At 36.3% G+C, this 25645-nt stretch overlaps 1 protein-coding gene across 1 annotated transcript in view; it reads left to right on the top strand.

Annotated features, from left to right (window-relative positions):
* Positions 1–25645, top strand: part of cpda (carboxypeptidase D, a) — a 77000-nt gene that overhangs the window by 30792 nt on the left and 20563 nt on the right. The window contains exons 12-19 of the mRNA XM_062068096.1: positions 7700–8002; positions 8070–8265; positions 9372–9507; positions 9593–9739; positions 13807–13905; positions 15267–15331; positions 18589–18720; positions 23866–24051. Coding sequence (XP_061924080.1) covers positions 7700–8002; positions 8070–8265; positions 9372–9507; positions 9593–9739; positions 13807–13905; positions 15267–15331; positions 18589–18720; positions 23866–24051 — 1264 coding nt within the window. The remainder of the gene's footprint in view (positions 1–7699; positions 8003–8069; positions 8266–9371; positions 9508–9592; positions 9740–13806; positions 13906–15266; positions 15332–18588; positions 18721–23865; positions 24052–25645) is intronic.

Genomic DNA, 25645 nt, shown 5'->3' with positions numbered 1-25645 from the left:
ATATCCATGTCGAGTCATGATCAGTCCTCGACAATAAAGCCTGGTGTCCGTTGAGAAGAAAAGCTGGTCAATTAAAGTCAAGTAAACACAGCTTGATGGTTGATGGCGAGGAGCAATTTTTTTTCACCTAACCATGAATAGGTTTTGACCGTCGATAATTTCAAGGCATTGTCGTCATCATTTGAACCGATTCTTACCGAGATCTCAACTTGTGTCGCCGAGTCACGAATGTCCAAAGTTTTGTGGCGAGCCGTCTGACCAAAGTTTGGCGCCATGCCACACGTACATCTTACGGCGTAGGGAAAATTCCGTCGCAGTTTATCATTTCACACGTGTCGAGTATCTTGTCGTTTTTAACCGCGGCTCATTTGCTCAAAGTCCCGAGGAGGAGTTTGTTAAAGTAAAACCCTTGTTTTTGGCCTGAACATGGCCGACGGAAACCAAGATGGCCGACTTCTTGTTTGTTTTCAAATATGAGACTTTTATGTGCATCACTTCCGATATTGCAGCCTTGAGACTCCAGTGGTCACAATAACCCATACAACATTTTCACTTCCGATACAATATTGATAGTGTAGCCTTGAGACTTACTGGTCACGATAACATACAACTTTTTCACTTCCGATACGATATTGATATTGCAGCCTTGAGACTCCAGTGGTCACAATAACCCATACAACATTTTCACTTCCGATGCGATATTGATAGTGCAGCCTTGAGACTTACTGGTCACGATAACATACAACTTTTTCACTTCCGATACGATTTCCGATATTGCAGCCTTGAGACTTAGTGGTCACGATAACATACAACTTTTTCACTTCCGATACGATGTCCGATATTGGAGCCGTTAGAAGTAGTTGTCACGACAGCTGATACAACATTTTCACTTCCGATACGATTTCCAATATTGGAGCTTTGAGACTTAGTGGTCACAATAACCGATACAACTTTTTTCACTTCCGATACGATACCGATATTGCAGCCTTGAGGACTAGTGGTCACGATAACAGATACAACTTTTTCACTTCCGATACCATTTCAGATATTGGAGCCTTGAGACCTAGATGTCACGATAGCCGATATAACATTTTCACTTCCTATACGATTTCCGATATTGGAGCCTTGAGACTTAGTGGTCACGATAACCAATACAATTTTTTTACTTCCGATACGATACCGATATTGGTGCCTTGAGACTTAGTGGTCACAATAACGATAACACTTTTTTCACTTCCGATACGATGTCCGATATTGGAGCCGTTAGAAGTAGTTGTCACGACAGCTGATACAACATTTTCACTTCCGATACGATTTCCAATATTGGAGCTTTGAGACTTAGTGGTCACAATAACCGATACAACTTTTTTCACTTCCGATACGATACCGATATTGCAGCCTTGAGGACTAGTGGTCACGATAACAGATACAACTTTTTCACTTCCGATACCATTTCCGATATTGGAGCCTTGAGACCTAGTTGTCATGATAGCTGATATAACATTTTCACTTCCGATACGATTTCCGATATTGGAGCCATGAGACCAAGTTGTCACGATAGCCGATACAACATTTTCATTTCCGATACGATTTCCGATATTGGAGCCGTAAGACCTAGTTGTCACGATAGCCGATACAACATTTTTACTTCCGATACGATACCGATATTGGTGCCTTCAGACTTAGTGGTCACAATAACGATAAAACTTTTTTCACTTCCGATACGATATCGATATTGCAGCTTTGAGATTTAATGGTCACAATAACCGATACAACTTTTTCACTTCCGATACGATACCGATATTGGAGCCTTGAGACTTAGTGGTCACAATAACCGACACAACTTTTTCATTTCCGATACAATACTGATATTGCAGCCTTGAGACTTACTGGTCACGATAACATACAACTTTTTCACTTCCGATACGATTTCCGATATTTGAGCCTTGAGAGCTAGTTGTCACGATAGCTGATACAACATTTTGACTTCCGATACGATTTCCGATATTGGAGCCTTGAGACTTAGTGGTCACAATAACCGATAAAACTTTTTTCACTTCCGATACGATACCGATATTGCAGCCTTGAGGCCTAGTGGTCACAATAACGATACAACTTTTTCACTTCCGATACGATACCGATATTGGAGCCTTGAGACTTAGTGGTCACAATAACCGATAAAACTTTTTTCACTTCCGATACAATACCGATATTGCAGCCTTGAGGCCTAGTGGTCACAATAACGATAAAAATTTTTCACTTCCGATACGATACCAATATTGCAGCCTTGAGGCCTAGTAGTCACAATAACCGATAAAAGTTTTTCACTTCCGATACCATTTCCGATATTGGAGCCTTGAGACCTAGTTGTCATGATAGCTGATATAACATTTTCACTTCCGATACGATTTCCGATATTGGAGCCATGAGACCAAGTTGTCACGATAGCCGATACAACATTTTCACTTCCGATACGATTTCCGATATTGGAGCCGTAAGACCTAGTTGTCACGATAGCCGATACAACATTTTTACTTCCGATACGATACCGATATTGGTGCCTTCAGACTTAGTGGTCACAATAACGATAAAACTTTTTTCACTTCCGATACGATATCGATATTGCAGCTTTGAGATTTAATGGTCACAATAACCGATACAACTTTTTCACTTCCGATACGATACCGATATTGGAGCCTTGAGACTTAGTGGTCACAATAACCGACACAACTTTTTCATTTCCGATACGATACTGATATTGCAGCCTTGAGACTTACTGGTCACGATAACATACAACTTTTTCACTTCCGATACGATTTCCGATATTTGAGCCTTGAGAGCTAGTTGTCACGATAGCTGATACAACATTTTGACTTCCGATACGATTTCCGATATTGGAGCCTTGAGACTTAGTGGTCACAATAACCGATAAAACTTTTTTCACTTCCGATACGATACCGATATTGCAGCCTTGAGGCCTAGTGGTCACAATAACGATACAACTTTTTCACTTCCGATACGATACCAATATTGCAGCCTTGAGGACTAGTGGTCACAATAACCGATACAACTTTTTCACTTCCGATACCATTTCAGATATTGGAGCCTTGAGACCTAGATGTCACGATAGCCGATATAACATTTTCACTTACTATACGATTTCCGATATTGGAGCCTTGAGACTTAGTGGTCACGATAACCAATACAATTTTTTTACTTCCGATACGATACCGATATTGGTGCCTTGAGACTTAGTGGTCACAATAACGATAAAACTTTTTTCACTTCCGATACGATACCGATATTGGAGCCTTGAGACTTAGTGGTCACAATAACCGATAAAACTTTTTTCACTTCCGATACAATACCGATATTGCAGCCTTGAGGCCTAGTGGTCACAATAACGATAAAAAATTTTCACTTCCGATACGATACCAATATTGCAGCCTTGAGGCCTAGTAGTCACAATAACCGATAAAAGTTTTTCACTTCCGATACCATTTCCGATATTGGAGCCTTGAGACCTAGTTGTCATGATAGCTGATATAACATTTTCACTTCCGATACGATTTCCGATATTGGAGCCATGAGACCAAGTTGTCACGATAGCCGATACAACATTTTCACTTCCGATACGATTTCCGATATTGGAGCCGTAAGACCTAGTTGTCACGATAGCCGATACAACATTTTTACTTCCGATACGATTTCCGATATTGGAGCCTTGCGACCTAGTTGTCACGATAGCCGATACAACTTTTTAACTTCCTATACGATACCGATATTGGAGCCTTGAGAGTTAGTGGTCACGATAACCAATACCATTTTTTGACTTCCGATATGATACCTATATTGGAGCCTTGAGAGTTAGTGGTCATGATAACCGACACAACTTTTTAAATTCCGATACGATACTGATATTGTAGCTTTGAGACTTGGCGGTCACGATAACAGATACAACTTTTTCACTTCCGATACGATATTGATATTGCAGCTTTGAGATTTAATAGTCACAATAACCGATACAACTTTTTCACTTCCAATACGATACCGATATTGCAGCCTTGAGACTTAGTGGTCACGATAACCGACACAACTTTTTCACTTCCGATACGATACTGATATTGCAGCCTTGAGACTTAGTGGTCACGATAACCGACACAACTTTTTCACTTCCGATACGATACTGATATTGCAGCCTTGAGGACTAGTGGTCACAATAACCGATACAACTTTTTAACTTCCGATACCATTTCAGATATTGGAGCCTTGAGACCTAGATGTCATGATAGCCGATATAACATTTTCACTTCCTATACGATTTCCGATATTGGAGCCTTGAGACTTAGTGGTCACGATAACCAATACAATTTTTTTTACTTCCGATACGATACCGATATTGGTGCCTTGAGACTTAGTGGTCACAATAACGATAAAACTTTTTTCACTTCCGATACGATACCGATATTGGAGCCTTGAGACTTAGTGGTCACAATAACCGATAAAACTTTTTTCACTTCCGATACAATACCGATATTGCAGCCTTGAGGCCTAGTGGTCACAATAACGATACAAATTTTTCACTTCCGATACGATACCAATATTGCAGCCTTGAGGCCTAGTAGTCACAATAACCGATAAAACTTTTTCACTTCCGATACCATTTCCGATATTGGAGCCATGAGACCAAGTTGTCACGATAGCCGATACAACATTTTCACTTCCGATACGATTTCCGATATTGGAGCCGTAAGACCTAGTTGTCACGATAGCCGATACAACATTTTTACTTCCGATACGATACCGATATTGGTGCCTTCAGACTTAGTGGTCACAATAACGATAAAACTTTTTTCACTTCCGATACGATATCGATATTGCAGCTTTGAGATTTAATGGTCACAATAACCGATACAACTTTTTCACTTCCGATACGATACCGATATTGGAGCCTTGAGACTTAGTGGTCACGATAACCAACACAACTTTTTCATTTCCGATACGATACTGATATTGCAGCCTTGAGACTTAGTGGTCACGATGACAGATACAACTTTTTCACTTCCGATACGATATCGATATTGCAGTTTTGAGATTTAATTGTCACAATAACCGATACAACTTTTTCACTTCCGATACGATACCGATATTGGAGCCTTGAGACTTAGTGGTCACGATAACCGACACAAATTTTTCACTTCCGGTACGATACTGATATTGCAGCCTTGAGACTTAGTGGTCACGATAACAGATACAACTTTTTCACTTCCTATATGATATCGATATTGCAGTTTTGAGATTTAATTGTCACAATAACCGGTACAACTTTTTCACTTACCGATACGATACCGATATTGCAGCCTTGAGACTTAGTGGTCACGATAACAGATACAATTTTTTCACTTCCAATACGATACCGATATTGCAGCCTTGAGATTTAGTGGTCACGATAACAGATATAACTTTTTCACTTCCGATACGATACTGATATTGCAGCCTTGAGACTTAGTGGTCACAATAACAGATACAACTTTTTCACTTCCGATATGATATCGATATTGCAGCTTTGAGATTTAATGGTCACAATAACCGATACAACTTTTTCACTTCCAATACGATACCGATATTGCAGCCTTGAGACTTAGTGGTCACGATAACAGATACAACTTTTTCACTTCCGATACGATACTGATATTGCAGCCTTGAGACTTAGTGGTCACGATAGCCGATACAACTTTTTAACTTCCGATACGATATCAATATTGCAGCTTTGAGATTTAATGGTCACAATAACCGATACAACTTTTTCACTTCCGATACGATACCGATATTGGAGCCTTGAGACTTAGTGGTCACGATAACCGACACAACCTTTTCACTTCCGATACGATACTGATATTGCAGCCTTGAGACTTAGTGGTCACGATAACAGATACAACTTTTTCACTTCCGATACGATATCGATATTGCAGTTTTGAGATTTAATTGTCACAATAACCGATACAACTTTTTCACTTACCGATACGATACCGATATTGCAGCCTTGAGACTCAGTGCTCACAATAACCAATACAACTTTTTTCACGACCGATATTGCAGCCTTGAGGCCTAGTGGTCACAATAACCGATACAACTTATTCACTTCTGATGCAATTTCCGATATTGGAGCTTTGAGACCTAGTTGTCATGATAGCCGATACAACTTTTTCACTTCCGATACGATACCGATACTGGAGCCTTGAGACTTAGTGGTCACAATAACCGACACAACTTTTTAAAAAACTGGTGGCAAGGGCTAATTTTATTTCAAATTTTCAAGGGGGCGCCAGAGAGTCGATTTTGATATTTTGTTTTTGGGACCCCAAAAATATAAATTATTTCACAGAACCGAACGCGCTTGCAAAAATTGTTGAGTTTTGGTGCATGTTGTGTGCCTCTAAAATGCGATCCAAGAGGGAGAATAATGATAAACAAAGCAGTTCCAATAGGGCAGGGGTCACCAACGTGGTGCCCGCGGGCACCAGGTAGCCCGTAAGGACCAGATGAGTAGCCCGCTGGCCTGTTCTAAAAATAGCTCAAATAGCAGCACTTACCAGTGAGCTGCCTCTATTTTTTAAATGTTATTTATTTACTAGCAAGCTGGTATCGCTTTGCCTGACATTTTTAATTCTAAGAGAGACAAAACTCAAATAGAATTTGAAAATCCAAGAAAATATTTTAAAGACTTGGTCTTCACTTGTTTAAATAAATTAATTAATTTTTTTACTTTGCTTCTTACAACTTTCAGAAAGACAATTTTAGAGAAAAAATACAACCTTAAAAATGATTTTAGGATTTTTAAACACATATACCTTTTTAACCTTTAAAATTCCTTCCTCTTCTTTCCTGACAATTTAAATCAATGTTCAAGTAAATTTATTTTTTTTATTGTAAAGGATAATAAATACATTTTAATTTAATTCTTCATTTTAGCTTCTGTTTTTTCGACGAAGAATATTTGTGAAATATTTCTTCAAACTTATTATGATTAAAATTCAAAAAAAATATTCTGGCAAATCTAGAAAATCTGTAGAATCAAATTTAAATCTTATTTCAAAGTCTTTTGAATTTCCTTTAAAAATTTTGTTCTGGAAAATCTAGAAGAAATAATGATTTGTCTTTGTTAGAAATATAGCTTGGTCCAATTTGTTATATATTCTAACAAAGTGCAGATTGGATTTTAACCTATTTAAAACATGTCATCAAAATTCTAAAATTAATCTTAATCAGAAAAAATTACTAATGATGTTCCATAAATTATTTTTTGAATTTTTTCAAAAAGATTCGAATTAGCTAGTTTTTCTCTTCTTTTTTTCGGTTGAATTTAGAATTTTAAAGAGTCGAAATTGAAGATAAACTATGTTTCAAAATTAAATTGTCATTTTTTTCGTGTTTTCTCCTCTTTTTAACCGTTCAATTATGTGTAAATATCATTAATTATTAATAATAACATAGAGTTAAAGGTAAATTGAGCAAATTGGCTATTTCTGGCAATTTTATTTAAGTGTGTATCAAACTGGTAGCCCTTCGCATTAATCAGTACCCAAGAAGTAGCTTTTGGTTTCAAAAAGGTTGGTGACCCCTGCAATAGGGCATTCGCAGCTTTTGCTGCTTGGGCCCTAATTAAAGCACCACATTAACCACAATCCTGCTTTTGTAGATATCATCCTGTGAGGACATACGCTACCGTGGTCCAGAAGGGAGCAGAGGTGGTGGACTTCAGACTGACGCGGGTTCACTCGGACCTGAATGGCCTGTCGCCCTCCGGACCCAAGCCCACCCAAAACCCATCTGAGGAAGAGTTCAAGAGCTTGATCAAGGACCTTTCTCTCGGCCAGGGTCTAGAACAGTTGGTCCGGAGCACAGACACGGAGAACAGCTTCAGATTCCGAGATTACAAGGAGCGGTCTGCATTCCTCCGAGGCCTTACGCTCAACTTTCCCAAAATTACACACTTACACAGGTACGGCGTGGAAGACTACTTATGGCACTTTGGTCTGATGCCGACGGTAACCTTCTTTTTCACCTAGTTTGGGCCAAAGTGTCGAGTTTAGAACCATTTCGGCGCTGGAAATCTCCAACAACCCAGGAGAGGCTGAGCCCTCTGAGCCCAAAGTCCGCTTTGTGGCAGGGATCCATGGTAACGCCCCTGTAGGCACTGAGCTGCTGCTTGAGTTTGCTGCCTTCTTATGTATCAACTATGGCAAGAACGCAGCCATTACAAGGGTAAGTTTCATCCAGGCCCCATACAACTTTTACATTTACCGATACGGTACTGATATTGCAGCCTTGAGATTTAGTGGTCACAATAACCGATGCAACTTTCTCACTTCTGATACGATACCGATATTTTAGCCTTGAGACTTAGTGGTCACAATAACCGATACAACTTTTTCACTTCTGATGTGATACCGATATTGGAGCTTTGAGACTTGCTGGTCACAATAACCGATACAACTTTTTTCACTTCAGATACGATACCGATATTAGCACCTTTCAAGCTCCATCAGATTGTTTGGGGGAAAATGTTCACATTTTCATTATGGGGTATTGTGTGCAGAATTTTGAGGACAAAAATGAATAATTCCTTTTTGGAATAATACTGTAAGATAGCAAAATGTGGAAAAAGTGAAGTGAATACTTTCCGGATGCACTGTATGTTTAAGTAATATGCAATTATAATTATTTTACACACAATGTGCTGTTTTATACTGCAAAATTGCTTAATTATGGACACTTATTAAAAATGTCTAGCTTCAGAATCAGAATCAGAATCAGAAATACTTTATTAATCCCCGAGGGGAAATAAAAATGTTCATCTTGTTTGCTGTTGTGTCGCTGCTAGCTCCTAGTAATAATAATAATAATAATAGATTTTATTTGTAAAAAAGCACTTTCCATTGAGCAAACAACCTCAAAGTGCTTCAGTGTATTAAAAAAATAAATAAAAAGATAATTAAAATAAATACAAATAAAAACTAGAACGAGCACGCATATATTTAAAAAAAGTTTTTTTTTAAAAGAAGGGTTTTTAAGCCTTTTTTAAAAGCATCCAGTCTGTGGTCTGTAGTAGCCTCTAGCTTACTCTGTTTACCTTTTGTAAATGACTTGAATAAAATAGAACAACCATTTAATAAGCAGGACTGCTTGTATTGGGGAGTTCACATGCAAACTGATACAATCCGATATTTGTTTTTTTTGTTGATATCGGACCAGGGTAACTAATTTGTAAATGTATAAAAAAATTCTTGATAAAAATGTCCTTTTTTTGTCTTGAAGGCAGGCCAGTGAGTGCCTCTGGTTTACATCGTCTCTCCATTTTCCTCCCTCAGCTCATCAATGAGACGAGGATAGTGATTGTGCCGTCAGTCAACCCTGATGGAAGAGAACAAGCGGCCGAGACGCAGTGCACTTCCACACAGGGTTTTAGCAACGCCCACGGCAAGGATCTGGACACAGACTTCTTTGGTCAGTTGTAGAGTTGTGTTTGAATGGAACATATCTGACAGACTGACACACTATATTCCATTTTATGTAATCCCTGTATTCTTAGGCAACGCATCACAGCGTGTGGTCGAGCCACAGCCGGAGACCAAGGCGATGATGGATATGATATTAGATAAAGGCTACACTCTGTCTGTGGCCCTCGATGGAGGCTCTCTTGTGGCTACTTATCCATACGATAAGCCTGTCCAATCAGGTACAGTAACTCTATCCTCTAGTTTATGTATTCGCTGACCTATGGATTTTTTCCACCTTTAAGCAGAATAGATTGGTATTCAGCTCTGCTTGAAGAGATACACACAATGACCTCACTCTGTTTTACATACTGTATTTTCCGGACTATAGAGTGCACAAGTATATAAGTCACACCCACTAAATTTTAAAAAGAAAAACATTTTTTTTATATATATTAGCCGCACCGGACTAAAAGCCACAGATATATACGATGTGAAATGAGTCATTTACACAGAAAGATATAAATGTTTATTTACATACCATAATTGTTTCCAAACGGTGTCTGTAACACGGCAGTAAAACGGCCAATCAAACAAAACAGAAGTCATCGTCATGGACACACTAGCTGCGGAAGCTAGCTCTCCAATCAGATAAACAGAGTCAATAACTCCACCCTGCAATTTGGTGAATTTACTGAGGAATTTGTGAAACTGAAACAATACAAAAAGAATGCCATTGTAAGTTAATAATACTCACACAGACACTTGTAAACATGTTAGCATATTAGCCAGCGCTAATGACGCTAGCTTGATTACATTACGATAGCATGTACATGACAACACTCGTACAGACATCACACATGGGACATTCAGTAAGTAAGAATTGTTTTTGTTATATTGTAAAACTTACAAACGTTGCTTGGAGTCATGAATGAAAAATCTGTAGGAGTAGAAACGCTATGGGCGATTAGAGGACAGAACGGCACTTCTACTTCTCGTTATACAGCAGAAACCACTTGTAGGCATTTACCCAGCTGCACCTACAGTGAGCAAACTCGTCCAAAAGATGGCGCCGTAGCACAAACAATAACACACCTTTTCAGTGTATTTGCATGTGTTTAATGAAAACTTTTAAAGAAAAATCCATAAATTAGCCGCACCGTTTTATAAGCCGCAGGGTTCAAAGCGTAGGGGGAAAAAAGTAGCGGCTTATAGTCCGGAATTTACGCTATATTATTAATGCCGTCATAAAGTACGAGCCTGGAGGGAGAGTGCAGTAGACTGTGTGTGTCAAGGTAACTTTCACTTTTGATACCCAGCAAGGCGTTGCAACATAGGTGGACAAAAACATGAGAGATGGGCAACCATTTTAGAGATTTACAGCTCAGCTCTCTCTCACAGCGCTAGTATTGCTATTGTACTTACCCCTGTTTTTTCGAATAAATTGGTCAACTTCAATTCTAGTCACCTCTCATTATTTTAGACAGCCTTAAGATAAAAGGATGTGGGTGGGCTGGGGGTCCTAACTGTACATAATAATGGTCCACAACACTGGGTATTTCTATAGTGTTAATTCGACAAGAGCTTCAAAAAAAGTTTTACATTGATATTAGGTAAGCACACTGCAAAAAGCCAGTGTTCAAAAACAAGAAAAAAAATACAAAAATGAGGGGTATTTTATTTGAACTAAGCAAAATTATCTGCCAATAGAACACAAAAATTTGGCTTGTCAAGACTTTCCAAAACAAGTAAAATTAACTAACCTCAATGAGCCCAAAACTACTTTTAAAGTAAGTATATTCTCACTAATAACAACTGTACACAGTCCATTTGGCTGTCATCTGTTTTAATTATGAGACACAATTGTGTCAAAGTCATGAATTTTTTTTTTCCATACTTGAAATAAGAAATTATTACTTTAAAAAAGTAGTTTTATACTTGTGAGTGTTGATGACACAGCTTTGCAACAGTTGATATTCTAGTTTCAAGCATGTTTTACTCAATATAGGTCATCAAATCTCAGCTTCAAGCTGTAATATCTTACTGAGATCATTTAGGACCAAAAATCCTTAAAACAAGTAAAACACTCTAACATAAAATCTGCTTAGTGAGAAGAAATATCTTATCAGACAGAAAATAAGCAAATATCACCCTTATTTGAGATATTTAATCTTACTTAGATTTCAGTTTTTGCAGTGCATTAATGGTATTGACATCATGCACTGCAAAAAGTCAGTGTTCAAAAACAAGAAACAAAAATACAAAAATTAGGGGTATTTTATTTGAATTAAGCAAAATTATGTGCCAATAGAACAAGAACATTTGGCTCGTCAAGACATTCCAAAACAAGTAAAATTAGCTAACCTCAATGAACCCAAAAATACCTTAAAATAAGTATATTCTCAATAATAACAAGTGCACTTTTCTTGGTAGAATAAAAAAGAAGACCTTTTTGCTCAATATGTTGAAAAATATTCTTAAATGAAGTAAATGCTAGTGCCATTATCTTGACATAATGATATGCGCTCGCCATTACGTTTCTTGAAACCAGCAAACTTATACTGAAAACTAATTTATTGTTCTTAATGGAAAGGATACAAGGCAAGCGCTTGTTACTCTCAGGGTTTAATAGTCGCTCAGGCAAATCATATGGTCTAAAAATGCATTTTTCCTTGGATAACATGACATCATCGCGCCAAGTGCGTGCTCTTTCAGTCAATTAATGCGCATATATACAGCCCGGCCCCCGGCCAACATTTTTTTAATTGTAATTTTGAAGAATTTATCTGAATGTGCATGAACTATCTCTGTTCAAAATTGTTTGAAATGTTAAATGTTTAAATATTAACTGTCAGTTTACTGTACTGTGCCAACTGTTCTACTATATGAGTACATATTTTCTATTGTTTCATTGAAAATAAAACAGAAAAGTCCATTTGGCTGTCATCTGTTTTAATTATGAGACACAATTGTGTCAAAGTCATGATTTTTTTTTTTTCATGCTTGAAATAAGAAATTATTACTTTAAAAAAGTAGTTTTATACTTGTGAGTAGGGATGTCCGATAATATCGGCCTGCCGATATTATCGGCCGATAAATGCGTTAAAATGTAATATCGGAAATTATCGGTATCGGTTTTTTTATTATCTGTATCGTTTTTTTTTTTAATTAAATCAACATAAAAAACACAAGATACACTTACAATTAGTGCACCAACCCAAAAAACCTCCCTCCCCCCATTTCTTTCTGTTATCAATATTCTGGTTCCTACATTATATATCAATACAGTCTGCAAGGGATACAGTCCGTAAGCACACATGATTGTGCGTGCTGCTGGTCCACTAATAGTACTAACCTTTAACAGTTAATTTTACTCATTTTCATTAATTACTAGTTTCTATGTAACTGTTTTTATATTGTTTTACTTTCTTTTTTATTCAAGAAAATGTTTTTAATTTAGTTATCTTATTTTTTATTTTTTTTTAAAAAGTACCTTATCTTCACCATACATGGTTGTCCAAATTAGGCATAATAATGTGTTAATTCCACGACTGCATATATCGGTTGATATCAGTATCGGTTGATATCGGTATCGGTAATTAAAGAGTTGGACAATATCGGAATATCGGATATCGGCAAAAAGCCATTATCGGACATCCCTACTTGTGAGTGTTGATGACACAGCTTTGCATCAGTTGATATTCTAGTTTCAAGCATGTTTTACTCAATATAGGTCATCAAATCTCAGCAACAAGCTGTAGTATCTTACTGAGATAATTTAGGACCAAAAACCCTTAAAACAAGTAAAACACTCTAACATAAAATCTGCTTAGTGAGAAGAATTATCTTATCAGACAGAAAATAAGCAAATATCACCCTTATTTGAGATATTTCATCCTACTTAGATTTCAGTTTTTGCAGTGCATTAGATGGTATTGACATCATGTGCGGTGTTTTTAAAAAGTGCTGCTGCCTTCTTCGTAAGTTATAAGACCCCAAGTCTGTTTTAATTCAGTATCTCAGTAAATCAAATATTTGAATTACTGCTCGACCCGCCTGAGACGATCCGTCATTTCCAGGGGTCTTGATGCCCCGCACAGGGCCGTAGACCTTTTCAGTTACATCACATTAGCAACTGGGTCACTGTGTCCTCGCAGCCTACAGATAAGACTTGACAAGCTAAAAACAGAAAGTTGCGTAACATCCATTCTGAAAGACTCTGATAAAGATGTCACCTGAAAGCTGTGTACTGCTCGGCATCGCATGGCGGTCCTAATCGCTGCTCTCTTGTGTTGTGTTCCTTTTTCAGTGGAGAATGAAGGAACTCTGAAGTACTTGGCGAGTGCGTACGCCAACAACCATCCCAAGATGCACCTCGGTGACACAGGATGTTCAAATAATGGGCAGAGTAAGCATTTTAGATATTCTATTCTGGGTCTGATATCAGACTGATATATCCGCTTTCCGCTAAAGAACAAGTATCGGATTACACTATATTGCCAAAAGTATTTGGCCACCTGCCTTTACTCACACATGAACTTGAAGTGCCATCCCATGGAATTGTCCAACATGTTTTGGTATCCTGGAGCATTCAAAGTTCCTTTCACTGGAACTAAGTGGCCAAGCCCAACTCCGTAAAAACCAACCCCACACCATAATTCCTCCTCCACCAAATTTCACACTCTGCACAATGCAGTCCGAAATGTTAAAGTTAAAGTACCAATGATTGTCACACACACACTAGGTGTGGCAAATTTATTCTCTGCATTTGACCCATCACCCTTGATCACCCCCTGGGAGGTGAGGGGAGCAGTGGGCAGCAGCGGTGGCCACGCCTGGGAATCATTTTTGGTGATTTAACCCCTCAACCCTTGATGCTGAGTGCCAAGCAGGGAGGTATTGGGTCCCATTTTTATAGTCTTTGGTAGGACTCGGCCGGGGTTTTGAACTCACAACCTACCGATCTCAGGACAGACACTCTAACCACTGGGCCCCTGAGTAGGTGTATATATATATATATACATATATATATATATATATATATATATATATATATATATATATATATATATATATATATATATATATATATATATATATATATATATATATATAAACAATTACATTGATTTTTAAAAATTATATATATTTTTTAATCGATTCGATTTTTATTTACAGTATTATATATATATAAAATCAAAACGATTAAAAATATATGTAAATAAAAACCTTTTAATCGATTTGATTTTTTTTTTTAAACACCCCTAAAGAATAGATTAGTGTTTTTCATACCTACCATTGTTCTCTGTTTGACTAATTTCCCTTGATCAAACCTTTTCTAACATTCCACACTACAAAATAAAAGTATATGTTTTGTGTCGATACTGGATCAATATCACTATCAGCCAATACTCAAGGCTCTCCAATATAGTTTTTATATTGTAAGTAATAAAATCTTTACACCCCTAATTCTATAGATGTGTAACATTTTCTTGCAAGAATTTATTCTGTAATCGGCCCAAAAAAGGGACTTTTTTTTCAAACATGTGCAAGTAACTTCTGCAACATCCATCCACCCATCCATTTTCTACCGCTTGTCCCCTTTGGGGTCGCGGGGGGTGCTGGAGCCTATCTCAATGTCTACTAATTTCATTGCTTTACGGTGTTTACAATGTTCTTGTCAAAACAGGTGGCATTGTACACCGTATCAGTCATGTTTTTTTTAAGCTTATCAGCCATAACTGAGGGTGTTTTTTTATTGTCTGTCAGCAAGCAACATTCCAGACGGAGTTATGAGGGCAGCAGAGAGACAGAGCCACATGGGCAGTATGAAGGTAAGTGTCCATCTGGTCATTGTTGATTATAAAAAATATAAAATAAATTCTCCATAATGCTTTTTTTACATGGAAATGTTTTGTGAAATGTCAAAAACTGCTCATGTCATTTTCACTTGGCCCGCAATAGCTTTAAAAACTATATTTTTGTTAACTACATATACCGCAGTGTCAGTTGTTTGTCCATCGTGTAGTGACTGCATCCAAACACCAAAGGTCGTTTTTAGGTACTGTATTTTCCAGATTATAGAGCGCACCGGTATATAAGCCGCACCCACTAAATTTGAGAAGAAAAAAATATTTTCCATATATTAGCCGCTCCGGACTATAAGCCGCAGATATACACTACCCTTCAAAAGTTTGGGGTCACATTGAAATGTCCTTATTTCCAATGAAGATAACTTTAAACTAGTCTTAACTTTAAAGAAATACACTCTATACATTGCTAATGTGGTAAATGACTATTCTAGCTGCAAATGTCTGGTTTTTGGTGCAATATCTGCATAGGTGTATAGAGGCCCATTTCCAGCAACTATCACTCCAGTGTTCTAATGGTACAATGTGTTTGCTCATTGGCTCAGAAGGCTAATTGATGATTAGAAAACCCTTGTGCAATCATGTTCACACATCTGAAAACAGTTTAGCTCGTTACAGAAGCTACAAAACTGACCTTCATTTGAGCAGATTGAGTTTCTGGAGCATCACACTTGTGGGGTCAATTAAACGCTCAAAATGGCCAGAAAAAGAGAACTTTCATCTGAAACTCGACAGTCTATTCTTGTTCTTAGAAATGAAGGCTATTCCACAAAATTGTTTGGGTGACCCCAAACTTTTGAACGGTAGTGTATATATGTTGTGAAATTAGTTATTTACACAGAAAGATTTTGTAAATGTTTATTCACATACCTTAATTGTTTCCAAATGGTGTCTGTATCGCGGCAGTAAAACGGCTGTTTAAACAAAACAGAAGTCATCGTCATGGACCCACTAGCTGTAGAAGCGAGCTCTCCAATCATCTAAACCAGGCCTGGGCAATTATTTTGACTCGGGGGGCCACATTTAGAGAAAAAAATGTGTCTGGGGGCCGGTATATCTATTTTTAGGAAAACCAATACAAAACCTCACAATAAAGTCTGATTGAATGCTAAAAATGTTATGACAGACCGCCTTAAAAACGGAATGGAATTTATTTTTTTTCTATGAACGATAAAACCCTGAATATTGACAACACATGAAGGTCACACCCCCTCTCAATCGACATATTTTACAATCAAGCCAAATGCAACAAAAATGCAACAAACACAGCGAAATATGAACGTGAAGGGTAAAAAAAACAAAAAACATCTACAATCTGATATATGTGATACATCACTAAGCTTTAGAATTTTCTTGTAAAAATCTCCTTCCACGTCTGTCCCTGACACCCACATTTCAGGCTGGCCGCTCTGGAAACACTCCCCACGCACGCTGCTTGGTGCCTCATCTGACCTGCTGTAACGTAGATTACCATAGTAACTAGTAGGGTTGTACGGTATACGGGTATTGGTATAGTACCGCGATACTAATTAATCATATTCGGTACCATACCGCCTCTGAAAAGTACCGGTCCGCCACACCCTAAGATTTGTTAAAATAAGGCCAATAATGCAATTTTTTCTGGTCCCCTTTATTTAGAAAAGTATCAAAAAGTACCGAAAAGTATCAAAATAATTAGAGATGTCGGCAGGCCGATATTATCGGCCGATAAATGCGTTAAAATGTAATATCGGAAATTATCGGTATCGTTTTTTTTATTATCTGTATCGTTTTTTTTTGTTTTTTTTGTTTTTTTTTACACTCATTCACACTCATTCAGACAAAAGGGTTGTTTCTTTCTGTTATTAATATTCTGGTTCCTACATTATATATCAATGTATATCAATACAGTCTGCAAGGGATACAGTCCGTAAGCACACATGATTGTGCATGCTGCTGGTCCACTAATAGTACTAACCTTTAACAGTTAATTTTACTAATTTTCATTAATTACTAGTTTCAATGTAACTGTTTTTATATTGTTTTACTTTCTTTTTTATTCAAGAAAATGTTTTTGATTTATTTATCTTATTTTATTTTATAATTTTTTTTTTTTTTAAAGTACCTTATCTTCACCATACCTGGTTGTCCAAATTAGGCATAATAATGTGTTAATTCCACAACTGTATATATCGGTTGATATCGGTATCGGTTGATATCGGTATCGGTTGATATCGGTATCGGTAATTAAAGAGTTGGACAATATCGGAATATCGGATATCGGCAAAAAGCCATTATCGGACATCCCTAAAAATAATATTGGTATCAAGACAACACTAGTCACTAAAATATCATGCAAAAGCGCAGATTCCAAACATTGAAATATGTTGTATAGTTCAAGACTTATGGTAATTTGAAAACATCACTGCACATCATAATGTCAGCTACACTTTCCATCTTAAAGATATAAAAAAAATATTTGTGAATGTCCGGCGGGCCAGATTGAAAAGCTTAACAGGCCGCATGTGGCCCCCAGGGCCTTAATTTGCCCAGGTCTGATCTAAACAGACTCAATAACTCCTCGGTGACGTTTTGCCGAATTTACAAAACAAACAATACAAACAGTTTGCCATTGTAAGTTAATAATACTAACACAGACACTCGTGTTAGCATATTAGCTAATGCCAACGGTGTTAGCTTTATTACATTACGACAGCACGTACAAATATGCATGAAAACACTCCTACAGACGTCAAACATGGGACGGTTTAGTAAGTAATAATTATTTTAGTTATATTGTTAAACTTACAAATGTTGGAGTGATGAATGAAGAATCCATATAGGTAGGATAGGATAGGTCAATAAAGACCTATCCTATCCTACCTGCAGTGAGCAAACCCGTCCAAAAGATGACGCCATGGCATAAACAATGACGCACCTGTTCTTTGTCTTTGCCTATTTTTTAAAAACTATTTACACTATGGCCCTCAGCAAAGAAAAATCCATAAATTAGCCGCACCGTGTTATAGGCCGCAGGTTTCTAAGCGTAGGAAAAAAAGTAGCGGCTTATAGAAGGGAATTTACAGTATTACCTAGGGTGGCATTAAAATAAATGGTCACAAAATGTACCACATTGTCAATGTGACTGGAGATAAAAATAGGTCTAACAACCCCACCGTGACTAGAAGCGAATGTGAGCTATCAATAAACGTTGGCTCCATGTCCCTTTATGTGCCTTCCAGGACTTCAGCATGGACTTTGGCCACTGTCCAGAGATCACCGTGTACACTGGCTGTTGTGTGTTTCCTCCAGCCGAGCAGCTGGCCACACTCTGGGCAGAGAACAAGAAGCCTCTTCTCAGCATGTTGGTGGAGGTATGCAGACTGCATTTGGAGTCACTTTTTAAGCAGCATGTAGACCAGCGCTGGCCAAACTTTTCCAATGAAGGCTGCAGACTGAACAATCAAAGGATGCGGGGGCCATTCTGACATTTGTCCTTTTTAAAATCAACACAATGTATTAGGGGTGTGGGAAAAAAATTGATTCGAATTTGAATCGCGATTCTCACGTTGTGCGATTCGGAATCGATTCTCATTTTTAAAAAAATCTTTTTTTTTTGTTTTTTTTTAAATTAATCAATCCAACAAAACAATAACAATGTACCATAACAATGCACTCCAATTCCAAAACCAAACCCGACCCAGCAACACTCAGGGCTGCAACAACTAATCGATTAAATCGATTTAAATCGATTACAAAAATAGTTGGCGATTAATTTATTCATCGATTCGTTGGATCTATGCTATGCGCATGCGCAGAGGCAATTAAAAAAAAAAAATTAATTTTTTTTTTATAAACCTTTATTTATAAACTGCAACATGTACAAACAGCTGAGAAACAATAATCAAAATAAGTATGGTGCCAGTATGCTGTTTTTTTTCAATAAAATACTGGAAAGGATAGAAATGTATGTTTCTTTTATCCGATCATTAATCGATTAATCTAAGTAATAACAGACAGATTAATCGATTATCAAATTAATCGTTAGTTGCAGCCCTACTCAGAACTGCAATAAACAGAGCAATTGAGAGGAGACACAAACACGACACAGAACAAACCAAAAGTAGTGAAACAAAAATGAATATTATCAACAACAGTATCAATATTAGTTACAATTTCAACATAGCAGTGATTAAAAATCCCTCATTGACATTATCATTAGACATTTATATAAAAAAAAAAAAGAACAATAGTGTCACAGTGGCTTACACTTGCATCGCATCTCATAAGCTTGACAACACACTGTGTCCAATATTTTCACAAAGATAAAATAAGTCATATTTTTGGTTCATTTAATAGTTAAAACAAATTTACATTATTGCAATCAGTTGATAAAACATTGTCCTTTACAATTATAAAAGCTTTTTACAAAAATCTACTACCCTGCTTGCATGTCAGCAGACTGGGGTAGATCCTGCTGAAATCCTATGTATTGAATGAATAGAGAATCCCTTTGAATCGGGAAAAAATCGTTTTTGAATCAAGAATCGTGTTGAATTGAAAAAAAAAATCGATTTTGAATCGAATCGTGACCCCAAGAATCGATATTGAATCGAATCGTGGGACACCCAAAGATTCACAGCCCTACAATGTATTGATGTTTGTAACCCTCATGACTACTTTCAAGTTCGGTTAATGCTAAAGATGTTGTGGACCAGGAAGGGTCTCAGTCATAAAAGTTTTAAAAGTAATTCATATGTTAATATTTTCATCTAAAATCTCTTGATCAAATCCAGATTTATCAGTCGATTATGAAGAAAAAAAAATTATTATGTCTTTTTGTCACAGAAAACCTTGTTTTTTATAGCAAAAACACAAAATATTTAATATATACCCCACAAAAAGTGAAATATTTTAAGTAATTGAAGCCTCGAATAGGGCAATAATTCATACCAATATCGCCTTTGATTCATTATTCTTTTTTGAGCAATGATAGATTAAAAAAAAACAACTGTAAAAAAATAGAATAGAAAGTACTTTATTGATCCCTGGGGGAAATTCAGCACATATGGGTTACCCACATATGCGGTCCTCTCCAAGGTTTCTCATAGTCATTCACATCGACGTCCCACTGGGGTGAGTTTTTCCTTGCCCGTATGTGGGCTCTGTACCGAGGATGTCGTTGTGGCTTGTGCAGCCCTTTGAGACACTTGTGATTTAGGGCTATATAAATAAACATTGATTGATTGATTGATTGACAACAGTTCGCTCACAATTGACAATAAACACTTAGGTATTCTTTACATGTGAATAATATAAATACAGTCTATTATACAGCATTACTCACATGTGAATAACATAAATACAGTCTACTATACATATAATGGTCTTGGAAATCTACAGTCTACTATACATATAATGGTCTTGGAAATCCAAAATGGCCTCAATGATAAAAGTGTTAAAAATTAGTCATGCATTTTTTTTCTTTACCTTCAATGCTTGACTCTCTATATCAACTTCAAATCTATCTGTCGATTGTAAAAACATTTAAAAAAAAAAATTAATGTTATTTGTCAAAGAAAACCTTGTTTTTGATACAGCAAACACACGAAATATGTAGAAAAAAACATTTCAAAAGTGGAATATTTGACTGTATAGCCTTGAATAGGTCAATAATTCATAACATTGATTTTGATTCATTATTATTTTTTTAGCAGTGACACGTTTTAAAAAACAAATTCACTAAAGTCTCAGGGATCCAAAAGGGCCCCACTCATAAAAGTTTGAAGAATAAGTCATTTATTATTTATTTCCTTTACTTTCAATGCTTGAATCTATACATCAACTTCAAATTTGTCGATTATTAAGTTTTTATTTTTTAAATGTTTTATGCTCTTTGTCAAAAAAAAACCTTAGTTTTGATATAGCAAACACACGCAATATAAAAAAATCCACAAAACATATTTAAGTAAACTATTTGATGTGAAGTTATTGGAGTCTTGAATAGGTCAGTCATTCATTACAATTTTGATACATTATTTATTTTTTGAGCAATGACATGTTTTTAAAAGAAAAATCCAGTAAATGTATTGGGAATCCAAAATGGCCCAACTCAAAAGTGTCAAGAATAAGTCACGTATTTTGTTGTTTTCACTTTCAATGCTTGAATCTTTACATCGACTTCAAATCTATCTGTTTATTTTAAGGTTTTTATTTTTATTTTTTATGTTTTGTGCTCTTTGTCAAAAAAAACCTTAGTTTTGATTTGGCAAACGCACAACATATGAAAACATTTCCTCAAAACATGTTTCAAAGTGGAATATTTGATTGAATAGCCTTGAATAGGTCGTTAATTCATAACAACATTGATTTTGATTCATTATTATTTTTTGAGCAGTGACAGTTTTAAAGAAAAAAAAATACACTTAAGGTCTTGGGGATCCAAAAGGGCTCAACTCAAAAGTGTTAAAAATAAGTCATGTAATTATTTTAATGCTTGGATCTTTACATCAACTTCATATTTATCTGTGGATTATAAGGTTATTTTTTAAATATTTTTCATGCTCTTTGTCATAGAAAACCTTGGTTTTGCTATGGCAAACACACACAGTATAAAAAAAACAACCCTAAAACATATTTCAAAGTCAAATATTTCATGTGAAGTTATTGGAGTCTTGAATAGGTCAATAATTCATAACAATGTTGATTTTGATTCGTTATTATTTTTTAAGCAATGACTGTTTATAAAAAAATACACGAAAGGTTGTGGAGATCCAAAAGGCCCACAATTAGATGTTAAAGACCTACTGAAATGACATTTTTTTATTTAAACGGGAATAGCAGATCCATTCTATGTGTCATACTTGATCATTTTGCGGTATTGCCATATTTTTGCTGAAAAGATTTAGTATAGAACAACATCGATAAAGTTCGCAACTATTGGTCTCTGATAAAAAAAAAACCTTGCTCCTACCGGAAGTAGCGTGACGTTGTCAGTTGTTCACTCCCTCATATTTTCCTATTGTTTTCAACGCAGCTAGAGCGATTCGGACCATTACCCCATTAATTTGAGCGAGGATGAAAGATTCGTGGACGAGGAACGTTAGAGTGACGGACTAGAATGCAGTGAAATACATATTTTTTTTCGCTCTGACCGTAACTTAGGTACAAGCTGACTCATTGGATTCCACACTTTCTCCTTTTTCTATTGTGGATCACGGATTTGTATTTTAAACCACCTCGGATACTATATCCTCTTGAAAATGAGAGTCGAGAACGCGAAATGGACATTCAGTGCCTTTTATCTCCACGACAATACATCGGCGAAATGCTTTAGCTACGAGCTAACGTGATAGCATCGTGCTTTAACTGCATATAGAAACAAAAAAAATAAACCCCTGACTGGAAGGATAGATAGAAAATCAACAATACTATTAAACCGTGGACATGTAAATACACGGTTAATGCTTTCCAGGCTGGCGAAGGTTAACAATGCTGTGCTAACGACGCCATTGAAGCTAACTTAGCAACCGGACCGCACAGAGCTATGCTAAAAACATTAGCTGCCTACGCCAGCCAGCCCTCATCTGCTCATCAACACCCGTGCTCACCTGCGTTCCAGCGATCGGCGGAAGGACGAAGGACTTCACCCGATGCGTTTGGCGGCCCGGAGACGTAGGAAGTCAAGGTGAGGTCGGCGGCTAGCGCGTCTGCTCTCCAACAAAGTTCCCCTGGTTGTGTTGCCGTAGTCCGCTGCGCTGCTAATACACCGATCCCACCTACAACTGTCTTCTTTGCAGCCTTCCTTGTTCATTAAACAAATTGCAAAAGATGTCCAGAATACTGTGGAATTATGAAATGAAAACAGAGCTTTTTGTATAGGATTCTACGGGGTACCATAACTTCCGTTAAACTGACTTTGTCACGCGCATACGTCATCATACCGCGACGTTTCAGCCGGATATTTCCCGGGAAATTTTAAATGTCACTTTATAAGTTAACCCGGCCGTATTGGCATGTGTTAATGTTAAGATTTCATCATTGATATATAAACTATCAGACTGGGTGGTCGGTAGTAGTGGCTTTCAGTAGGCCTTTAAGGAATAGTAATGTATTTTTTATTTTTTTTATTTACTGTCAATGCTTCAATCTCTACATTATAAGGTTTTTAATTTTTTTATGTATTATGCTCTGGTTACCTTGGTTTTGATATGGGAAACACACAAAATATGAAAAATGTTCCCCGAAACATATTTCAAAGTGGAATATTTGATTGAATGGGTCATTAATTCATAACAACATTGATTTTGACTCATTATTATTTTTTGAGCAATGACAACCTTGTGTTATTAGTGTCAACATTTCAACGTTTCTTCATTACAGTACACCTGTTTGCGCTTTAATTCCACTTCTTATGTTTGTTTTTAGTAATAGTGTTTTTAGAATGTTAACAAATTAGATGCAGGACCCCCAGGCCGCACTTTGGCCAGCCTTAACGTATATGTTCTTCACTCACCCAGGTCCACAAAGGGGTACAAGGTGTGGTGAGAGACAAGAGCGGGAAGCCCATCGTCGGCGCCATCATCGTCTTGAATGGGGGAGTGAGAGTGTTCACCGGGGAGGGCGGCTACTTTCGCGCACTGTTGGCTCCGGGGAACCACAACATCGAAGCGGTCGCCGATGGCTACCAGCAACAACGACAAGAGGTATATACTTACATACACACGTGTACGTTATGTTTGCGTTCTTCAAATATGCCTTCTACTTGAAGCAATGAAAAGTGGATCGCTACATTTATATAGAATGGCTTTTACAATTGATATTTATTAGGTACACCTAAATGCATGCTTTATCAGTACCATTCATTCATTCAAACTGCTGCTTTGTAAAATGTGCTCATTGTAGCCATTAATCCTGACTTCCTCACTTTGATAAAAAAAAGTTGTATTCATTTTTGTTTTGTAGGTTTAAGTGTGTTATGTATTGTCCTCCTGAGTTAATGTTGCTGATCAATTTGAATTTATTGTTATTTATTGGGTTTATTTTATTTTATTTTTCAGTATTAAATGGTTGAAGTCAGTCAAAAATATGTATAATTTAAATAATTTTTTTTTTCATGCAAAATGATGCACTTTGTATATTTTCTGTTTTTCTTTAATGTTAATAAGGATACAGTATTGCAGAGGTGTACTTATAACAGTTTATAGACAAATGATACGATTTATATTTGCGGCGTGCGAAATGTTTTCTTCCTCCTCTGGGGGCATAACAGAAAAAAGTTGAGAAGCACTTCAGTAGACTAAGATAAAATAATGCAATTAATGATTTTAATCTGAGATTAAGAATCTCGAGAAAATATGTCTAAATGCTAATTTTTTTCTTTTGTGTTTTTTGTTGTGTTGTGTGTTTCACTTTAAAATTGTTAAGCGGAACAAACTTAAAAGTTCAATAGTAAATTGCAAAATATATTTTTTTAGCATTATGTATGGTATATTTTGTAAATAAAAAGCACATTTGTTTAATAAACATCATTTGTAAAATTGTAAAAAAAAATAATACATTCTAATTGATCTGCTATATTAACTCAGGACCACAATATATAAAATACTTTAACCTATAAAACAAAAATGAATAAAACAATTTGTGCTGATTGTTTGTTTGTTTTTAATCAAAATGAGGAAGTCAGGATTAACGGCTACAATGAGCATGTTTTGTAGCGCACAACTTTTTAGAAGAATGATACTACATGATACTGAGTCCTTGAGGTCACATGCCCCCCCGGCATCGAACCCCCTGCTATTTGAAAAAACTGGACCAACTCAGTATTTGAATGCTTGTTTAGGCCTAGAACGACAAAGCATAGAGCCTATATGTTTTGTTCTTTTCCTGACAATGCAAAACAAAAAATGTCTTAATTATTGGGAGAAAGCATGTACAAAAATATATATATCGATTTTTAAATTAATCACGATTACTTGTAACGATTCTTAATCGGTTAAAAGAAATCAAATCGATTTAAAAATGTTCTTATATTTTTTTAATGGATTTTATTTAATTTAAATTATATATAATATATTTTTTAGAAATTGATTTGATTAAAAAAAAAATTAAAAAAAAAAAAAATATATATATATATATATATATATATATATATATATATATATATATATATATATATATATATATATATATATATACACTACCGTTCAAAAGTTTGGGGTCACATTGAAATGTCCTTATTTTTGAAGGAAAAGCACTATACTTTTCAATGAAGATAACTTTAAACTAGTCTTAACTTTA

The sequence above is a fragment of the Entelurus aequoreus genome, linkage group LG13 (genome assembly GCF_033978785.1).
Source record: "Entelurus aequoreus isolate RoL-2023_Sb linkage group LG13, RoL_Eaeq_v1.1, whole genome shotgun sequence".
In the NCBI taxonomy this organism is placed as follows: Eukaryota; Metazoa; Chordata; class Actinopteri; order Syngnathiformes; family Syngnathidae; genus Entelurus; species Entelurus aequoreus.
Note: the sequence above shows the minus strand (reverse complement) of the source record. Positions and strands in the feature narration are given on the sequence as shown.